This window comes from Manis pentadactyla, chromosome 10 (assembly GCF_030020395.1).
Source record: "Manis pentadactyla isolate mManPen7 chromosome 10, mManPen7.hap1, whole genome shotgun sequence".
NCBI lineage: Eukaryota > Metazoa > Chordata > Mammalia > Pholidota > Manidae > Manis > Manis pentadactyla.
In genome coordinates, this window is record NC_080028.1 from 83415352 (window position 1) to 83433569 (window position 18218).

The 18218-nt window shown below is 46.5% G+C and overlaps 2 protein-coding genes across 4 annotated transcripts; one reads left to right on the forward strand and one right to left on the reverse strand.

Annotated features, from left to right (window-relative positions):
* The first annotated feature begins 1405 nt into the window (after nt 1–1405).
* Nucleotides 1406–13776, forward strand: KCTD13 (potassium channel tetramerization domain containing 13). 2 transcript variants are annotated; one of them, XM_036917727.2, is made up of 6 exons: nt 1406–1714; nt 3108–3277; nt 10216–10305; nt 10395–10447; nt 11114–11309; nt 12994–13776. In XM_036917727.2, exons 1-6 carry the CDS (start codon nt 1597–1599, stop codon nt 13228–13230), a joined length of 864 nt encoding a protein of 287 aa, XP_036773622.1. In that variant the 5' UTR covers nt 1406–1596; the 3' UTR covers nt 13231–13776. The 2 variants fall into 2 exon arrangements, with proteins under 2 accessions (XP_036773622.1, XP_036773621.1); XM_036917726.2 differs by having other exon boundaries at nt 1407–1840.
* ASPHD1 (aspartate beta-hydroxylase domain containing 1) lies at nt 13754–17133 on the reverse strand. Of its 2 annotated transcripts, none has more exons than XM_036917724.2 (3): nt 16031–17133; nt 14710–14823; nt 13754–13905 (listed from the first exon to the last, which is right to left on the reverse strand). In XM_036917724.2, exons 1-3 carry the CDS (start codon nt 16905–16907, stop codon nt 13754–13756), a joined length of 1143 nt encoding a protein of 380 aa, XP_036773619.2. In that variant the 5' UTR covers nt 16908–17133. The 2 variants fall into 2 exon arrangements, with proteins under 2 accessions (XP_036773619.2, XP_036773620.2); XM_036917725.2 differs by lacking the exon at nt 13754–13905 and adding an exon at nt 13943–14189 and having other exon boundaries at nt 16031–17130.
* Nucleotides 17134–18218: the final 1085 nt, after the last annotated feature.

Genomic DNA, 18218 nt, shown 5'->3' on the forward strand with positions numbered 1-18218 from the left:
TTGCAAAGTTTCAGAAAGGGGAGATTTGCTCTCGGTTGGATGCTCTCAGGGAACAGGGATAATTATTTTTGGTTATCTTGATTCTTATCTAGAAGTTAGGAGGAATGGATGGGGCTAAATCTGTACTTGTTAAAGAAGCAGCAAACTGGTTGTATTTGGTCAATTTTGTGGTTTGGAAAATGTCCTTGTTTTTGTGTTCAGACATGATTATGGAATGGTCTTTCTCTCAGTCCATTAGAGTGGCTTTGTCTGATGTTGGTGTTCTGTGAAATTGTTTATGCTCAACAGGACACCACCACAGCCTAGCTGTTAGTACCAGGCCTGCTCCTACCAACACCAAGGCTTCTGCAGGTAGTGTTAACTAGCTCCCAGCTGTCACGAACTGCTTTTCTCTTTTTCATCAGCTACACTTAAAAAATCAAAATTGGCAACCCCTTTTGATAAATCATGCCCTCTACAAGTCACCACAGCATTACTGCCTTATAATTGGCCCTCCCCACATGTAACACTCTTACTTGTCCCCTGGCATCTAAACTTATATTCCTCACTATGCAGAAAAGGAACCCCTCAGAAGTGACTTGCCTAAGATCATCCAGTGAACTGGTGTTAGGGTGGAAACTACAACTCTGACTCTGTGTTTAGTTTTCCTTCCAGTGAATCCCTCTCAACCTAACAGATCTAGTCTGATCTTGTTTTTATGTTCTCATTACAAAACCCACACTTCTCATCACACTTTATCGTCACTGCGTTCCTATCATTTCTTGTTTTGGGATTGAGTGTCTCATGGTATTTGCCAAGATTCTAAGTTGCTCAGCTGCTTAAGCCACCCTTGACATTCTTTCTGCTACTCAAAAACACGAAGTGTGCTCCTGCGTAAGGGTCTGTGTATTTGCCCTTCCTGGAACTCTCCTCCCTCGCACCTCCATGTGGCCACTTCTGCTCAGTTTCAGCTCAGTATCACCTCCTCAGAGAGGCCCTCCGTGACGACCTTACCTAGGCGTACACCCTAGCACTACTGCCACCTCCTCAGGAGGCTACCTCCCTTTAGCTTCCTTTAAGAGCTTTCCTTAAGAGCTTCCCTCGATGCTTTGTTGGCAGCTCTCCGTGAAATGCTCGGAGTTTGGGCAGGGAAACCTTGCCAAATCCCGTCTCTCTGGGCCTCAGTTTTCTCTTTACGCCCGCGAAGCGCTCCGAGCGCAGACACCCAACCATCGGTCTGGGACGTCGCTTTCTACAAACTGACAGAGGGCCCGATCCCTTCTCGATCTAGTGTCCTGGTCTTGCGAAGAGAGCTCGCCTCGCGTAGCCCCTATCCCGCCCGGCGCAATTAGCACGCGAGCTCTCAACCGGCACAAAGCCATTACGCATGCTCCGCTCCTCCAGGGGCGGGACCTTGGAGCGCCTGCGCAGCTCCTCGGTCGGGTTTCTGGGCGGTGCCGGCGTGATGGGGCTGAAGGCTGGCGTCGCTGAGTAGCGGCGGCTAGTGGGCGTGTGGGCCCTGAGGGTCTGGCCCAAGGGCTCGGGTCCGGGCATCTTTCGGAGCCAGCGGAGAGCGCAGAAAGAGCCTAGGATCGCCGCGGGCCGCCACCCTCTGGCATGTCGGCCGAGGCTTCAGGCCCTGCGGCGGCAGAGGCCCCTTCCCTGGAAGTCCCAAAGCCGTCGGGTCTCCAGCCTGGCTCCTCTGCCTTCGGTCTCAAGCCACTGATCCCGAACAGCAAGTACGTGAAGCTGAACGTGGGCGGCTCGCTGCACTACACCACGCTCCGCACCCTCACGGGACAGGACACCATGCTCAAGGCCATGTTCAGCGGCCGTGCGGAGGTGCTCACGGACGCTGGAGGTACGCCGCGCCGTCCTTGCCCCTGTCTTTGATCGCCTAGTCTCATGACCTTTCTCTCGTCTCATTACCATCCAGTCAGCTCATTCTCACCGCCCTCCATCCCTTTCTCTCGTCTCTCCTTTCTCATTCATAATCTCGTCTAATTTTTTACCCCCAACAATAACCAACGTTTATAGAACCACCTTCAACTCTTTTCAGGCTCTTTGGAAAGTAATTCAACATGTTAGCTCAGAATTTCATTACCACTCCCCCCAGTTTCTTCACCCCTCAGCTCAAAACACTTTGGAAAACAACCCTACTGCCAGCACCTTTCCAGGCACCTTCATCGGCTTCTTGCAGCTACCTGGCCTTTTGTTTGCCCCTCTTCTTCGGCACTGCTAACAACCAGCCTGGAGAGTTGGAGGATCTTGCGTGTCTGTGTGTTTCCCTGACACAGGTCCCTGTACACTCAAGGAATCCATCTGTAAATGCAGACTGTAGAAAGTGGCCGCTTTGGGTTTGCTAGGGACACCAGAATGGAGGGTATACAGTTCTCTTTGGCAGGTGAACCTTACTGTCTTGGACTATTGAATTCAGGTTTGGTTTCCACATGTCCAAGTGGAACATGAAAGGTTTTTTGGGGGGTGGGGGGCGGGATAGGGAGTACTCAGAGGGGGTTAAAACAAAGATTGTGAGAGCAGGAAAATAAAAAATTGGGAAGTGGAGTTCAGTCCTCAAATATCTGAAGGTCAAGACTTTATTCATTAAAAAAATTAGTATTTGAAAAGTGCCAGTTAATGCTGGAGATATTTTGGTAAACGAATCTGACTAGATATGCCTTATGGAGTTTACTTTTTTGTGGGGGTAGAGAGAAAACAATAAGCTAGTAAACATACCAAAAAAAATGTAATTGCAGATAGCTGTAAGTTCTGTGAAGAATAAAAAGGTTAAATGGTAGTGAACTGGAGAGTAGGGTAGACATTTTCATAGGATGGTCAGAATTAACATCAAAGTTTAGAGGTTTGTTGATAAGGTAATCTCATGGTGAGAACCTTCTCAATGTAGAACAGACCTGGAAGGGAGTTAATTATCTGTGGCTGGATATGTTAAAAAGGGACCTAGGGGAGACCCAATGGAGATGTTTTAAAGGTTTTTCAAGATATGGCAGAGGTTTAAGACAGATCAGTATTACAAATTGTAGCTTTGGAATCCGTTTTTTGTAAAAATTTAACAACAACAGAGCTCCCAGCAAAGCTGTCCTTTCTCTTGCCTCTCCCCACCCCACCAGGTTGGGTGCTGATTGACCGGAGCGGCCGCCATTTTGGTACAATCCTCAACTACCTGCGGGATGGGTCCGTGCCACTGCCTGAGAGTACCAGAGAACTGGGGGAGCTGCTAGGGGAAGCCCGCTACTACCTGGTACAGGGCCTGATTGAAGACTGCCAGCTGGCACTACAGGTGAGGGTCCCTCCCCCACCTCCTGAGTCCCCTGTGCCGATGTCCCTGGGAGAGCTGCCTAAGCAGTTAGATATTAGATATTAGGACATAAAAGAAAGAAATATTGGGTGCTGCCATGAGAGGCAGCCTCTGATCTGGCTGTCACTAGCCACAACCCCAGAGACTGTAGGTACTGCCTTACAGTGATTACAGACTATTACAGTGATTAAATGACTGTTCTCTGTGCTTTTTGCTCTTCCTACCCAGCCAGTCATTACCACCTGGTAAATTAAACACAATCCTAATCTGTTCTCTCCCTTGCTCAGTAATCTTAAATAATTCCGTTGTGCCACCAGGAAAAAAATCTAAATTTAAGTTGGAACATAGCAATCTCTGTGATCTGGTCCTATCTGGGGAGGCAGCATCCACCCAACCCCACCCTCAGGGATTAAAAAAAAATTTTTTTTAAAGCAGTGAAATCGTAGCAGCAGTGTGGTTCCCCATAACACACGGTTGGGGATTCTAGAGTGTGGGCTTGTCTTCTGTGCATCTCTTAGGGTTTTGAGGAGAAGAGCTTGAAATGCACAGCCAGGACATACGGGTTAAGTGTCACCTTGGCCACAGCTGACTTAAGTGACCTTGAGTGAGTCTATTCCTGCCTCTAGCATACTGTCCTCACATTCCACAAGACAGGGAAATAAGAAAAATACGTACAGTGTGGTGAGTTTTACATAAAGCCTTTTATTCTGTTCTGTCTTTACAATGTTAAAAATATCCTGTCTTTTATGATATAATATTAATAGGAGATTATAGGGATTTCTTTTTTGCTGCCCTTTGTATATGAAAACTGGCAACTATGAACAACTTTCTGTTATCTTGGGAAATACTGGTTCTTGAACTTCAGAAGTATAGAATTCCTTTGGACAATACCCATGTTTTTCAAACTTTGTGACTGCATCCCATAGAAAAAAATGCCTTTTATACTCATTTATAACTGAAATGAGAGTTTTATAAAATGTTACTTGTAGTGAAATGTGCTCTGATATATTGTTTTCTTTTTTTTTTTAATGCTGTTTGAGACTCATTGAACTTATCTTGTGGCCCATTAATGGATAACCATTTGCAGTTGAAAAATGTTGAGCTAGATAATCTTGGAAGTACATTCCTTCTCTGTAGTTTCATATTTATCTAATGTTATCTCACATTGACCCTGATTCTGCTATCTGCTTTTATGTTGATTGTGTACTCATGTTTGACTTAAAAAGAAACATGAGGGAAGTTGAAGATGCATCCAAGGTACAAGACCCAGTAAGCAGCAGAGCTCAAATTGAACCCCAGGTTATTGGACTCCCAAATGCAATGCTTTTTCTTTTATGCTCCAGCTGCATCCTTTCCTGGTTTCTCTGAGGCCTTTGCCATCCCTACCCAACTCAGAGTTTGCTTGTTCATTTGGAGGTTTTTAAGATTCAGGTACAGAGCACTGAGTTCATCATACTCCTCAGTGCGTGGCAGTTAATCATCACTGGTCTAAGAAAATCTTTTCTCTCCTTTTTGTTTTTTTCCTTCATTCCCAATCCCCTGCCCACTTCCTTTACCCCATGAGTACCCCTCCAATTCTGATGTTTTGACACATATGCTTTGATTATGTACCCTTGAAAAGCTAAAGCATTATTTTGTATACATATGTGTTTCAAATTTCCATAAATGGCATTGAGCTATGGACTGTGTGTTCTGTTTCTTAATTCAACACTTTCTTCATGGTCTGTTCAGCTGCTGTGTGTACATTTAGTTCTTTGCCTCTAACTGCTGCACAGGAATCTATGGTGTGCATTCATCATATTTTATTTATACATTCTCCTGAGGTTGGAGACTTAGATTACATCCCACTTTCTGCTCCCATAAATGGTGTCACTGTGAGCATCCTTGTATATGTGCTCTTGTGGGTCCTGGGCCAGGGTTTCTCATGTTATAGCTGGGAGTGGAATTGCTGGGTCACAGGACACACACAATTTTCAGCAAGTGCCATCAGATTATTCATCTGGATGGCTATAGCACTTTATACTATTTATCAGAAGTGCATAAGGACCCCCTTTCTGCATATCTGCAACAAACAACACATGGCATTCTCCAATGTTCTAATTTTGCCAATCTGATTGGTATAGAATGATCTCATTTTAGTTTGCATGCCTCCAATTACTAATGAGATTGGCATCTTTTCATACACTCACTAGCTTTTCTGTAGTTTATCTAGTTTCCCCTTCTGTGAATTGCCTATGCATGTTCTTTACCAAATTTTTTACTGCGTTGCCTGTCTCTTTCTTGTTGCTTTGCATATTGTTGCTTATTTTAGTTTAGTTCCTAGAGAGAATTAAGCCCTATTACCCCAAGGCATGTATTGTATATAATAATTTACTTTTCTCCTATGCACCTAGAATGGCACTATTTACCTATCATCCTCAGGGGAGTTGAGAAAATAGTTAAATTATTTGTTGGATTTTGAGATTCAGGTGAGGAATCCCAGTTGAGAAAACCTGTTTCAGGTAATAATTTCTAGTCAGTGTTAGTTGTTGCCAATACTTTCTTTTAGAAAGTCACCTGTCTGTGGCATCTGTTGTTAAATAGAAATTCTTGATTTCTTAAAAATATAAACATTTATTATTTTAAAGCAGTATACATGTATCATATGAATTTAGAAAACAGATATAATAAAAAAAACACCAACTATCCCTCCAGGTCTTTTCATGTGTGTGTGTTTTCCAAACTATGATCCTACTGTATGTGCTGTTTTGTAATTTCTTTTGTTTGTTAATAATTGCTATCTTCCATGTCAATAAAACTTTATCTTATCTGACATCCAGGGCATATACAGATTTCTCTATTTGTTCTAGAATAGTCTTTTATAGCTGGTTCACCTAAACCAGGACCCAATCTAGATCCTTGCACTTTGTCTGGTTATTACATTCCTTAAGTGTCTTCCAACACAAAACTGTCCCTTTTTTCTCATGTTAAGGAGACCACCAGTTGTCCTGCACAATGACCCACTTTCCAGATTTGCCTGGTTGTTTACCTGTGGTATCATTTGGTTTGTTACCCTCCAAATGGGGTTTCTATAAATTAGATGGTAGATTTAAAGACTGGATAATAAACATTTTGGTTAGGATACATTTTACATCATTTTATATGCTTCATTTTATGTTATATCAAGAGAGACATAATATTGCTAATATGACCCATCATGAGTGATGCTCTGAATTGGCCCCAGGATTCAGGTGATGGTGGTTTAATCCCTCCATTACAGTTCCATTTCCTTGTTGCCAGCTATACAGTCATTTGTGTGATGTTATTTAGGCACTATGTGAACGGCAGTTACCAATCAACTGCACAACAATTGATAAGCCTTACCTAATCAATAATTTCATTAGGGTTGTAGAATAAATACAATTCTGTCATTCCTTCAACATTACATGGGATTATTTTTAAAGACACACTTCTCATTGTCAACTGGGGAAATTCTTGATTGTCATGTAGTCAAGGCCCCCCCCCTTTTTTTCTTAATGGTGTATGCTTTTAGGGTCTTGTTTAAGAATCTTTTCCCATTCTACATTTTTTATCAGCTTTACAGTTTTATCTTTCATTTATGGTTCTCTCCACCTAAATGGTGTAAATGTGAATTATGAAGGGATTTTTGTCCTCCTTGAGTGAGCTAGTTTTCTGTGCCATCTACTCCACTGTCTGTGGTAGCCAGTGTCTAAGTTGGCCACCAGCAATTTTACCTTCTGCTTATTTGGGCTCTTGTTTAGTCCCCACCCACAGTGAATAGGGCTGACCTATGTAACCAACAGGATATTGCAGAAATGATAGTGTGTGACTTCTAAAGCTAGGTCATTACAGTTTCTATCTCCCTCTCTCGGATCCCTCACTCTGGGGAAAGCCAGCTGTGATGTGAGGACACTCAAGCAACCCAAGAGAGAGTCTGCTTGGTGAGGAACTGAAGCCTCTTGCCAGGGGCCAGCACAAACTTCCAGCCATGTGGGTGAAGTATCTCAGAAGTGGATCCTCTAGGCCCAATTAAGCTATGGCCAACATCTGGACTCCAACTTCATGAGAGACCCTGGGTCAGGGCCACTTAGCTGTGCCAATCTCAAGTTTCCAACCCACAGAAACTATGTGAGATAATATTTGTTGTTGTTTTAAGCTGCTAAGTTTGTAGTAATTTGCTACCCAGCAATAGATAATAGATTTTGGTATCTGGAGTGGGGTTCTGCCCAAACAAAACCAGAATGTGGAAGTGGGCAGAAGCTGGAATGACTTTTAAGGATAGTGTTAGGTAAAAGTCTGAAGCACTTTAAAGAGTCTGTTCATAGAAGTCTGATGACCTTTGAGAAGGCTGCAGTGAGGAAAATGTTACTGGAAACTGGTGTAAAAGGGATCCTTGTTATGTAGTGACAGAAGTTTTGTTATACTCGTTCTGTAGTGACGTAGGAAATAGAAATTGTACCTAATGAACTGAATGATCCAGCTGAAGAGATTTCCAGACAGAATGTTGAAGGTGCCACCAGGTTTCTTTTTATTATGGTAAATAGAAGAGGAGAGAAAGGCTAGAGAAAAAAGTTGAACAAAAAGGAGCTACAAGTTACTGGGTTTGAAAATTCCCAGCCTTTCTGGATAACAGGATGATCCAGGCAGAGACCAAGTACTGGGCATTCTCAGGAAAACATGTAAAGATGAAGCTGAGGGTGTGATCGTAAAATCTTTAGTTAAGACCTCAGAAATATCTAAGAAGATGACTCCGAGAACCATTCTTCAAATAATAGCACTTCCAAGAAGCTTAAGGGTGTCCCTCAGCAGTCTCAGCACAAGCCCAAGTAGAGAAGAGCTTACCTCACACAAAAGATTTGTGGGTATGGCTCTTCTCTAATGAAGTGAACCCCAAGATTCACAAGACACATTAAGTTTTTAGGAGAATTACATTGGCAGAAATACTGCCAGCTTGGGCTGAAAGGGACAGAGAGGGGAAGAGGGCTTTGGAACACCATAGGTCTACAGGCAGGAAGGAGGCTAAGGAAGCTAAGTTGCTGCAAGCTTGGACTGCCTTTCATGGAAAAGGAAGGATGACTCAGAGCAGAGCCAAGTGCCACAGAGAATCATTCTTGGACAAGAGTCCATGAGAGAGCTTCCAACGTTTGTCAACTGGATTACAGAATTTCTACGAAGCAGTGACTTCTGTGTGCCTCCTGTTCCCTGGCCCCCTTTTGAGCATGCCTGCCCTAGTGGTTATCCTAATGCCTCTTCCACAATTGCATATTGGATATATGGAAGAGATAACTTGTCTCTTTAGTTCACAGGTCTTCAGATCAAGCGGAAATGTACTTAAGGAGCAGTAGTTAAGGAATTAAACCCAAGGAGCCTCATCTCCACCTGGACCTGATTTAGATGACAAGATTCTGTACTTCAGGATGATGCTGTAATGGGATGAGACTGGGGGATCTTAGAGGGGGTGCGTATATTTTGCATATGCGAGGGATTTGAATCAATGAGGGCCAGAAGGTAGACTGTGGAGCTAGCCTCCAAGGCAGTCTCCAATGATTCTTGTTCCCTAGTAGTATTCCCTTTTGTAGTTTTCCTACCACACTAAATGGCTAAAATTAGATCATAAAACACATTGAGGCCTCCACCTTGCTCTTGTATCATTTGTTGTGGAAAAACCAGCTGCCATATTATAAGGACACTCAAGCAACCCCATAGAGAGGTCCAAATGACAGGAATTAGATACTTGAAATTGCCAGCCATGTGAGCAGCCTTCTCAGAAACAAATCCTCCAGACCAAGCCATGACTTCAGATCCCTGCAGCCCTGGCTGTCTTAACTACAACCACATGACAGACTCCATGTCAAAACCCCCCAGCTAAGCCACTCCTGAATTCCTGACCCACAGAAGCTGAGATAATACTTATTATTGATTTAAGCCTCAAAGTTTTGGGACAGTCTGTCACACAGCAAACCAATATATGCTCTATACTTGCCCTGTTTGTAGTGTCCTGTTTATAGATACCAGTTCTCATATATACACCAGTCTGTTTCCAAGGTCTCTATTGTGTTCCATTGTTTTATTTGTTTGTTTGTTTCTGTACCAAAACCATACTGTATTAATGGCTTTGTAGGATATCTTAATATCTGGTAAGATAGGCTCTCCTCTTGGCTCTTTTTAAAAATTGACCTAAGTATAGTAGTCTTTTCCTCTCCCATAATAATTTTAGAAAAATTACAAGTTTCTCAAAAAGAATATTGAATTTTTGGTTAAGAAAAAATCTGCTGGTTGAGAAAGGTAAAAGGGGTTTTGGCATAAAGATCCTAGAGGACAGAGAAGAGGAAAGAAGCCTCTGTCTGGTTCTGATTCTGCCTGCAGCCTCATCCCACCAGTTAGGGTCATTTATTCAACAGATATTGAGCATCTGCTGTATAATAGATACTTACTCCCTAGGTGAGAAAAGACAGACCATAAGCAAATATACAGAAAAAAGAAGAAAATGTGAGGAACTAAGTGCCATAAAGGAAGTGAACTGATAATGTGAAAAGGAAGAAGTAGGGGAGGCTGCTTTAGCCAGGGAGCCTAGGGAGGAAGATCAGTACTCTGAGGGGCACTGAGTTGAGATCTGAATAGTATGAAGGGGCCAGCCTTGCACACAACTGACTGTAGACCATTTCAGGCAGTGGGAAAGCAAAGAACTAGGGTGGGCACAAATTGGATGTGCAAAGAAACAGGCCATTGGTGGGGCCTAAGCCCAGCAGGCAGGACAGGTAAGGATGAGATCAGAGAGGTCAAATCCTGCAGAGCCTTGTGGACCCCTAGGGAATCTGAATTTTTTTTCCCCAAAGCAACAAGCAGTTTTTGAAGGCTTGTAAGTGGGGGAGTGAGTGACCTTTGGTTGTGCTGTTAACCACCTTCCCCTTCTTCTCCAGCAAAAAAGGGAGAACCTGTCCCCGCTGTGCCTCATCCCCATCGTGACATCTCCCCAGGAGGAGCAGCAGCTCCTGGCCAGCACCTCCAAGGTGAGGCCCCTGAGCCCTGCAGGGTGGAGGCTGGGGGCCTCTCCATGCAGCTTGACTCCCACCTTTGTTCATCCTCTCTCCCCCAACAGCCCGTGGTGAAGCTCTTGCACAACCGCAGTAACAACAAGTACTCCTATACCAGGTGACCATCATGGGGCCGGGAGGTGCCCTGGGTGGAATCCTGGGCTCAGCCAGCCCTGCTTCTGGCCCATGGGGAGGGCTGTGGCCATACAGAGGGACGAAAAAAATGCCTGGCTGGATGTCAACTCCAGCTGTGCCATTTACCCACTGGGTATTTCAGACAGGTCATTTTGACTTCTGAGCTTCAACTTTATCATCAGTAAACTGGGTTCCAAGGTGAGGATTGGATGATAATGACTAGCATTTCCTAAATGCTTTTTTTTTTTATAACAGGTATTGCTCCAAGTACTTTACATATATTAACTCACATAATCATCACAGTTGTTTGAGGTACATACTGTATCGTCTCCATTTTACAGATGCAGAAATTGAAGCACTGAGAGGTGAAATAACTTGCCTAGTGTTACTCAGTTAAAAAATGATAGAGTAGGATGCTAGGTGAGGCAGCCTGGCTCCAGACCCTGCTGGAAATGTTTACTGGGATTTGCTCAACAAGTGCTACTTCTTTCTGAGGCCTGCTTAGCCTGGCCCCAGGGGTGGGGGAAACACCCTGCTCAGCACCAAACCCTTGGGCAGGACCAGAGTGCCAGGTGCATAGGCCCCTGTGCTGGGAGAATAGAGGGAGGGAAGCCAGTTGTGCTGAGGCCTTCTGGCCCCTGTTTCTCAGCACTTCAGATGACAACCTACTTAAGAACATCGAGCTGTTTGACAAACTAGCCCTGCGCTTCCACGGGCGGCTGCTCTTCCTCAAGGATGTCCTGGGGGACGAGATCTGCTGCTGGTCTTTCTATGGGCAGGGCCGCAAAATCGCCGAGGTGTGCTGCACCTCCATTGTCTATGCCACGGAGAAGAAGCAGACCAAGGTCAGAAGGGGCTGTTGGGGGTGGGCAGAATAAGGAATTTGGACAAAGGCAACTCTAGATCAGGCAGAGGAAAATCCATCTCTGGGAGTCAAAAGCTGTATAACCTTACTTCAGTGGGTCTCCATTTCTCTACCTGTGAAATGATGGTATTGGATTAGGGTGGGATTGTTAGGGTAGGCAGTTGGGTCTCAAGGCTGTCTTGCAATAGTATGCAGGTTTGGGAGTGTGTATGTATTTTTCTGTATGGATGGACGAGTGTTAAATTTCAGAGAAGGGTCCATGAAAACCTTAAAACCACAGGATCCTAAAACACACAAGTCTCTTAGAATACATTGAGTCTGTGGGTCCTGAATCATTAACATGGCAATCATCAGCAGATACTTCCTGAGCACCTACTCTGTGCTGAGCACTGCAGCAGACATGCAATACAGGTGAATGAAATGCTGAGTAAAGTACAAGCCCTGCATCATGTCATCTGGCCCCTGCCGATCTTACCAGCCTGGTCCCTTTTGACTTGAAGTGAGAATGTGCCTCAGATACACCAGAGATCTTGCAAGTCTCTATGCACCCAGTGCTATTTCATACCTCCCTACCTTTGCACACTATTCCCTCTTCTTGAAATTATTTGTTCTCATCCCTGTCTGCCTAAGAAACTTGTTTAATCCTTAAGACCAAGCATCACTTTCTTTGGGATACCTTCACTCATGAACTTTCAACCCAACAACCCCAAAGTTGGTCATACCCCCTTCTTAGCTAAACACAGTATTTATTATAGTCTGCCAAGTGGTGGAGGTGGGAAGTGTTTACTTCTGCAGTAAGGTATGAGCCTCTTGAGAGTAAGGCTGTATGTTTCCCTAGCTCTCTAGCACTAGGCAGGCGTTTATCACAAAATGGAAGCTAAGCATTTATTGAGTGCATTAGTGAGTGAAGGGTCCAGTTTCCAAGAAGTATTGTCATATTTAGGAAGACAGGAAGATAAACCAATAATTAGAATGCAGCTTGTGAAGACCTATGTTATATCCCTTCAAGTGACTTCCCCCTTTATCCCTTTCCACTCTCTTCACCCTGCCTCCTTGCTGCTGATTTTCAGATAATATACCAAGTGCACTTCTGCCCCAGAGCTCTTACCCTTGCTGTTGCCTCTTCCCAGACTGCTCTTTCTTCAGTTATCCACCTGGCTTCCTTCCTTCCTCTCCTTGGCCTTTGGTCAAATATCACCTCACTGAGGCCTTCTCTAAATTCCCATTTTAAAGTTAAAACATTCCTGACCATGACCATTCCCACTCCCTTTTCCTGCTCTATTTTTCATAACATTTATCATCCTGACAGTTTATATTTTATTTCATGTATGTCTGTGCCCTCCGCCTAGAATGTAAATTTCCTGTGGCAGAAACTTTGTTCACCACTGTATTCCCAATGCCTAAAACAACACCTGGTATAGTAGTCACTCAGTAAATATTTGTTGAATGAAAGAATATGCCAAGAAGCTTGGCAGCTAAGGAAAGAAAGCACATAACTCTGCCTGACTTCAGAGATGGACCTTGAAGTGTCAGTGTGACTTTGCTGCATAAAGAAGGTGTGATTGCAAAGGCTAGGAGGTGTGCTGGTGCAGGAGCAGCTGGGGAGGGGGTGACTGTATGACTGGACCAGAGGGTAGGAGCTGGGAGTTGCTGGCCTTTTACAGGTGGAATTTCCAGAAGCCCGGATCTTTGAGGAGACCCTGAACATCCTGATCTATGAGACTCCCAGGGGCCCAGACCTAGCCCTCCTGGAGGCCACAGGGGGTGCAGCTGGAGGTGGTGGGGCAGGCCGAGGGGAGGATGAGGAGAACCGAGAGCACCGTGTCCGCAGGATCCATGTCAGGCGTCACATCACCCACGACGAGCGTCCTCATGGCCAACAGATTGTCTTCAAGGACTGACCTTTGACCTTTCTCCCTGTTTTCTTCCTGCCACTGAGACTCTGTCCCTCTCTCTTTTCCTCCCCTCCCCAGACTTTGCCCCGGCTTTGCTGGCCAAGTTATGGGTCTTCCTTCTGTCCCTTCATCACATGGTTCAGTTCATTTTTGCCCTTTTCCATTCATTCATTGCTCACAACACAGTACATTCCAGCCCCTCCCCTCAGTTGGTGCCCTTTTGAAGGTTTACATTTGTTCCCTCATCCCCATCTTCATCCTATCTTCCCTCTCCAGCTGGTTTAGAGTGATTTAGAATTCCTTTTCTCTTTTTTTAGTACATGGTACATGCCAAAGTGTCAAGCCAGCCCTTAATAATACCTGCCACATCTGAGCCACCTCCCCACCATCCTGCAGGATAGTTTGCCTCCCTCCTCCTTCCCCCACCATTCTCCCTACCTCCTTAACTTTGTATTAGGCTGGCCTGGGCCTCCACCAACTCAGCTATCTTCTCAATCTGTGTCATATTATTTATTATTTTAATTTTCTATTAAATTATTGGAATAAAATTGAGTTGAGGGTCTGGTGCTGGCTTCTGGGGAGGGGAGGGCCAGAGAGATGGCTGTGTTAAAGGAGGTGCCTGACTAGTTGGTTGGGAGGGAACATGAGCCCATCGCCCAAACCTTTCCCTGGGGCTGGTAGCTGGAAGAAAGTAGTCAGGAGTTAGGAGAGTATTTAAAATCTGTATTTAGTGTTGGCTGGCCAATTCCCACCCCTCAGCCCACCCAACCCTCTGCAGTGGATAGGAGGTCCTCGCTGTCACTCAAGCCATCCGTGAGTGCAGCATCTCTCCAGCCCAGACGAGAACACCTTCCTTCAAGGATCTGGTGCGAAGACATAGTCAAGGGCCTGGCGCTCAGCCCCAGCCACATTAGGATGCCAAAGATCCACAATGAAGACCACTCGAGGCCCATCTTCAGGGGAGCCTTAGGGCACATGGGGATGGAGATAGCTGACATTAAGTACTTACATGCCAGAGCACTCACCAAATACTCAAAGGCAAACATCTGTAAGTGCCAGGCACTGTTCTAACTCCTTATATGTATTACTTAACATCAAAATACCCTTGGAGGTAGTACACAATTATTCCCATTTCATGCAAAGTAACTGAGGTGCAAAGAGGTTAAGTAACTTGATCAAGGTCACACAGCTGGTAAGTGCCAGAGGTAGGACAAGAAGCTGGGTGGTCCAGGCCCCCAGGGTCTTGTGCTGTTAACCATTTTGCTGTGTACTTACAGTAATTATTTCATCCTTGCAGTCACCTGATAAAGAAGGGGCTTGCCCCATTTCACAGGTGATTTGAGAATTATATGACTTGTTCAAGGTCATACAACTGGAAAATGGTGGTGCTAGGACAAGAAGCCAGTTGGCCGTTTCTTCAGCCTCTAGTCTATGCCCCTTCACTCCAGTCCCACATCCCTCCTAGCAGAATGGGAGCCCCATTACCATTATGAGTCACTGTGTGCAGGAAGGAGTCATCCATCAGTAGACAGTGTCCCTCAGCCCAACACTGAGGCTCACCTCCGACCACCAGCTCACAGCCAGGAGGGATCTTCAGGCCTGTAGAAAGAGACCCAGGCATCCAACATCCCTGCCTCCATCAAAGAGGCCCACCCTATTCAGTCAAGAAGATCTGAGGGTCTTAAATACCAGGTTCTATGGTGGTCCCTCCTAGCTTTCTGCAGGGTGACCCAAGTATAATTACAGTACCAAATGAAAGAAGTGCTAGGAGATGGGAAGTATAGTGCAAAGCACAGTATATTCTGTTCTCAGAGAAAAGAGAAGGCTTTCTGGAGGAAGTAGCATCTCTTGGGCTTCTGACAATTTAACTCAAGAACCTACTATGTGCTAGGCCTCTCTCCCCACAAGGTATAAAAGAAATGGCTCCCTCCTGGCCCAAGGACCATCCAGTGGAGTGCTGTGAGAAAACTGAGCAGTCAACTTAAATGATGGGGAATAGAAAGACATCCCAGAGGAGGTGTGGCTCTTGAAAGTGTGATTCCTAAAGGGTGAGTAGGAGTTTCCCAGGAGGTGATAAGGGGGAAAGACATTCTAGGTTAAAAGAATAGCATATGAGTATGGCATCTGCCAGGATCAGCCAGAAGGCTTCCATGATTTAGAGCATGGAGGGAGGGAAAGAGGAGAGGAAGGATCTGGACTTAATCCTGAGGCCAGTGTGCTTGAAGTAGAGGGCACATCCAACTGGTAGCACAGAAAAGGCAAAATAAAGTCATGGCATTAAATAATCAAAATTGCTTTCTTCTCTATTTTCTTTCAATCTTTAAAACATCAAAAAGAAAATCTCAGTTTGGCACTACCATAACTTTAACATCCCACTAACATTGCTGCACCCTTCTGAAGGAAGAGAGTATAGGCTTCAGGCTTGGAGAGACTAAAGTATTTAGCTAGAATTTTTAAAGCTTTCTTTTTTTAAGTTTAAATTTGTTTTTATGAGTATTTTCTGTTTAGGGCAAATAATACTGGTTAGCATTGTTCTAAAAAGATTCCTCTTAAGTAAAACAAAATGTGGGGTGAGTTGGTATCAAGAAACAGTACAGGTGGTAAATGACTATGGCAAAGCTCATGAAGATGGTTTGCAAATAAGTGAAGTTAAGGAAATGCAGCTGTGGGCAAGGGAGTCATGGAAGATTTCTGAGAAGAGGAGCATGATCAGAACCACAGAGGAGAAAGCTCAGGTAGCAGAGAAGGGAGTCTGGAGGAGGAATCGTGGAGGCAAGGAGGTTGGTTGTAGGCTGCATCTACTTACCCAGATGGCATCTGACCCGGGCATTGGTGGGCCCACAGCAGCCCTCAAGCTGGGCCCCAGGCAGGAGGACAGAAAAGCCAGCATTGCCAAAAGTGTTGGCGCTCATAAAGCTCCGCAGCGCCCTTAAGGCCCGGTAGGTTCCCGGGCACCGGCGGCAGTTACTGGGTTGGCGCTGGCCTGCTTGGTACAGCAGAAGCTGGTAGCACCCAGGGGCCAGAGGTGGGGACCAGCCCGGAGGCAGAGAGGTAGTTCCTGAGAAGTCCCAGCTTACAGCCCCAAAGTCCCTCAAAATGGCAGGGAAGCTGCTCTCCAGGAGCTCCACATCATGCCGCTGGGCATCCCGAGGCACAAAGGGGGCTGAAGGTAAGTCTGGCAGAAAGAGCAGGCCTGGGCGCTGAATGCCCAGGACCCCTGGCCCTCTCCCAGGGCTTGGGCCACCCTGTGCTGCCCGCCTCACCCTACCCATTCCTGCCCAGGAGTAGCGCTGGGCATAGGCTCGAAGGCGACTACTCGCTAGACCTGTCCCATGTCCTTCCCCAGGCTCCCTAGAGCTCCCTGGGCTTGGCCTGCCAGCCTTAGAACATCCTCCAGGCCCACTACTTACACCCACAGCTGAACTCCCAGCCCCCAGGACTTGCATGTCCTGGGAACCCAGGCGGTAACAGTACCAGAGGAAAAGGGAAGTGAGGGCTCCCAGGAGCAGGGTGAGGGCTGAGGAGGCCAGGGGCAATGGCCAGGTGAACATGATGGGCAGGGAGGCCCTGGCCAAGAGACCTGAGGCATCTTCTCTACCCCAGTTCCCATGCCCCCCCAATTCTCCACCAGCTCCCTCCATGCCTGCTCCCTGGTTACCCCCTGGGCTGTTTCCCTTCCACATTCCCACTGTTATTTTTTCTCCTCAGGAGATCTTCTCTCCACCTGGGTCTTCCTTTTTCTCACCTCCTTCATGTACCTCTAACCCTCCTTCCCTTTCTTTCCCTCTCCTCTCTCTCTTCCTCTTACACCCCTCCCCCTCTCTCCTTTCTCCTTCCGGCAGTTTGCTCTTTCTCCTCTGCCTCTTCTTTACCCACCCTGTCTCCCCCTCTCTTCTTTTCTCCCCCCTTCACCCCTTCTTCACACTCTTTCTCTCCCCGTTCCCCCGCCTTTCCTTCTAGCTTTCCCGGCTGCAGTTCCTACCCCACCTGGACCCGAAGCCCCAGGAACCCGCAACCAGTCCTCCTTCGCAACGGCTTCTCTCTCCTTCCTCCCCCCTTTCCTTCCTGCCCTCGCTTCTCACTCGACCCGACCTGCAGGTCCTCTCTCCATCTCTCTCTCGCTTCTGCCTTGGCTCCCACTCACCCTGACGTCACCCCTCCTCACAGTCCTCTCAGTTTAGCTATCCCGCCCCCACCCAGTGGTCGCCGCAACTGCGCGGTGTGGGTGGGGGGTGTATCCGGATTTGTCTTTTCATTCCCCAACCGCGGGCCCCGGCCTCTAGGTGCCCCGCAATGCGAAAAGAAGGGGCGGGGGCTGAGCGGGCGTGGTAAAGCAAGGGGCGTGGCAAGCGCGAGGACTGTTAACTTGGCGGGCGCTGGCGGACAGCGGACCCTTACGCTGCGGTCTGTGGCCTGTGGGTTGGCCGGTCGATCCTCGACCAGTGGGCCTGTGACCCCCTCCTCCGTCAACACCAGAGCCAGCCCGCGGCCGGAGTCTGACTGACAGTGAAGGCGGCTTCAGCCAATCGTCCTCGGCTCCAGGGGCCGGGCCAGCTCAGACTCGGCCGAGAAGAGCTGTCCGCTCGTTAGTGGTGCTGAAAAGAGCCCTCCAGAGGTGTTAAGAGAGGAGGCCAGGAGAAAAATAATCAAAGTTGAAGCTATATGACAGTTGACTGGGATCATGTATGTAAGAGAAGGTCTCCCCTCCCCAGATCGCGGTCCGTCACCCCCTTAGACTTCTCATAAACGTAGCAACTTGCCATTTTCCTGGAGGAGCAGAAAGCTCATTCCACATGAACTTCTGTTAAGGAGAAAGGGAAGGCCCATTAGGGATCTGAATCCGGGCAGGGGGCATATTTGGGTTGGACAGGAGCGAACCCAGCTGTGCTGATCCTCTGTACAATGGGAAAAGGAGATTCAGATTCCAGATGTGCCGTAATGGCTGGGGGAGGTGGTGTAATTACTGCTGGGACCAGAGTTTCCTTTGCCTCCCC

What these genes read in the sequence shown, in the direction of transcription:
- KCTD13 (XM_036917726.2), top strand. Translation starts at nt 1,597, where the DNA reads ATGTCGGCCGAGGCTTCAGGCCCTGCGGCGGCAGAGGCCCCTTCCCTG. An exon ending in ACTGCCAGCTGGCACTACAG is followed by an intron (nt 3,278 to 10,215) that starts GTGAGGGTCCCT and finishes CTTCTTCTCCAG; the next exon opens with CAAAAAAGGGAGAACCTGTC. An exon ending in AACAAGTACTCCTATACCAG is followed by an intron (nt 10,448 to 11,113) that starts GTGACCATCATG and finishes CCTGTTTCTCAG; the next exon opens with CACTTCAGATGACAACCTAC.
- ASPHD1 (XM_036917724.2), bottom strand. Translation starts at nt 16,907, where the DNA reads ATGTGGAAGGGAAACAGCCCAGGGGGTAACCAGGGAGCAGGCATGGAG. An exon ending in CCGGGTCAGATGCCATCTGG is followed by an intron (nt 14,824 to 16,030) that starts GTAAGTAGATGC and finishes CTCTTTCTACAG; the next exon opens with GCCTGAAGATCCCTCCTGGC. An exon ending in GCACACAGTGACTCATAATG is followed by an intron (nt 13,906 to 14,709) that starts GTAATGGGGCTC and finishes ACTTTCTTCCAG; the next exon opens with CTACCAGCCCCAGGGAAAGG.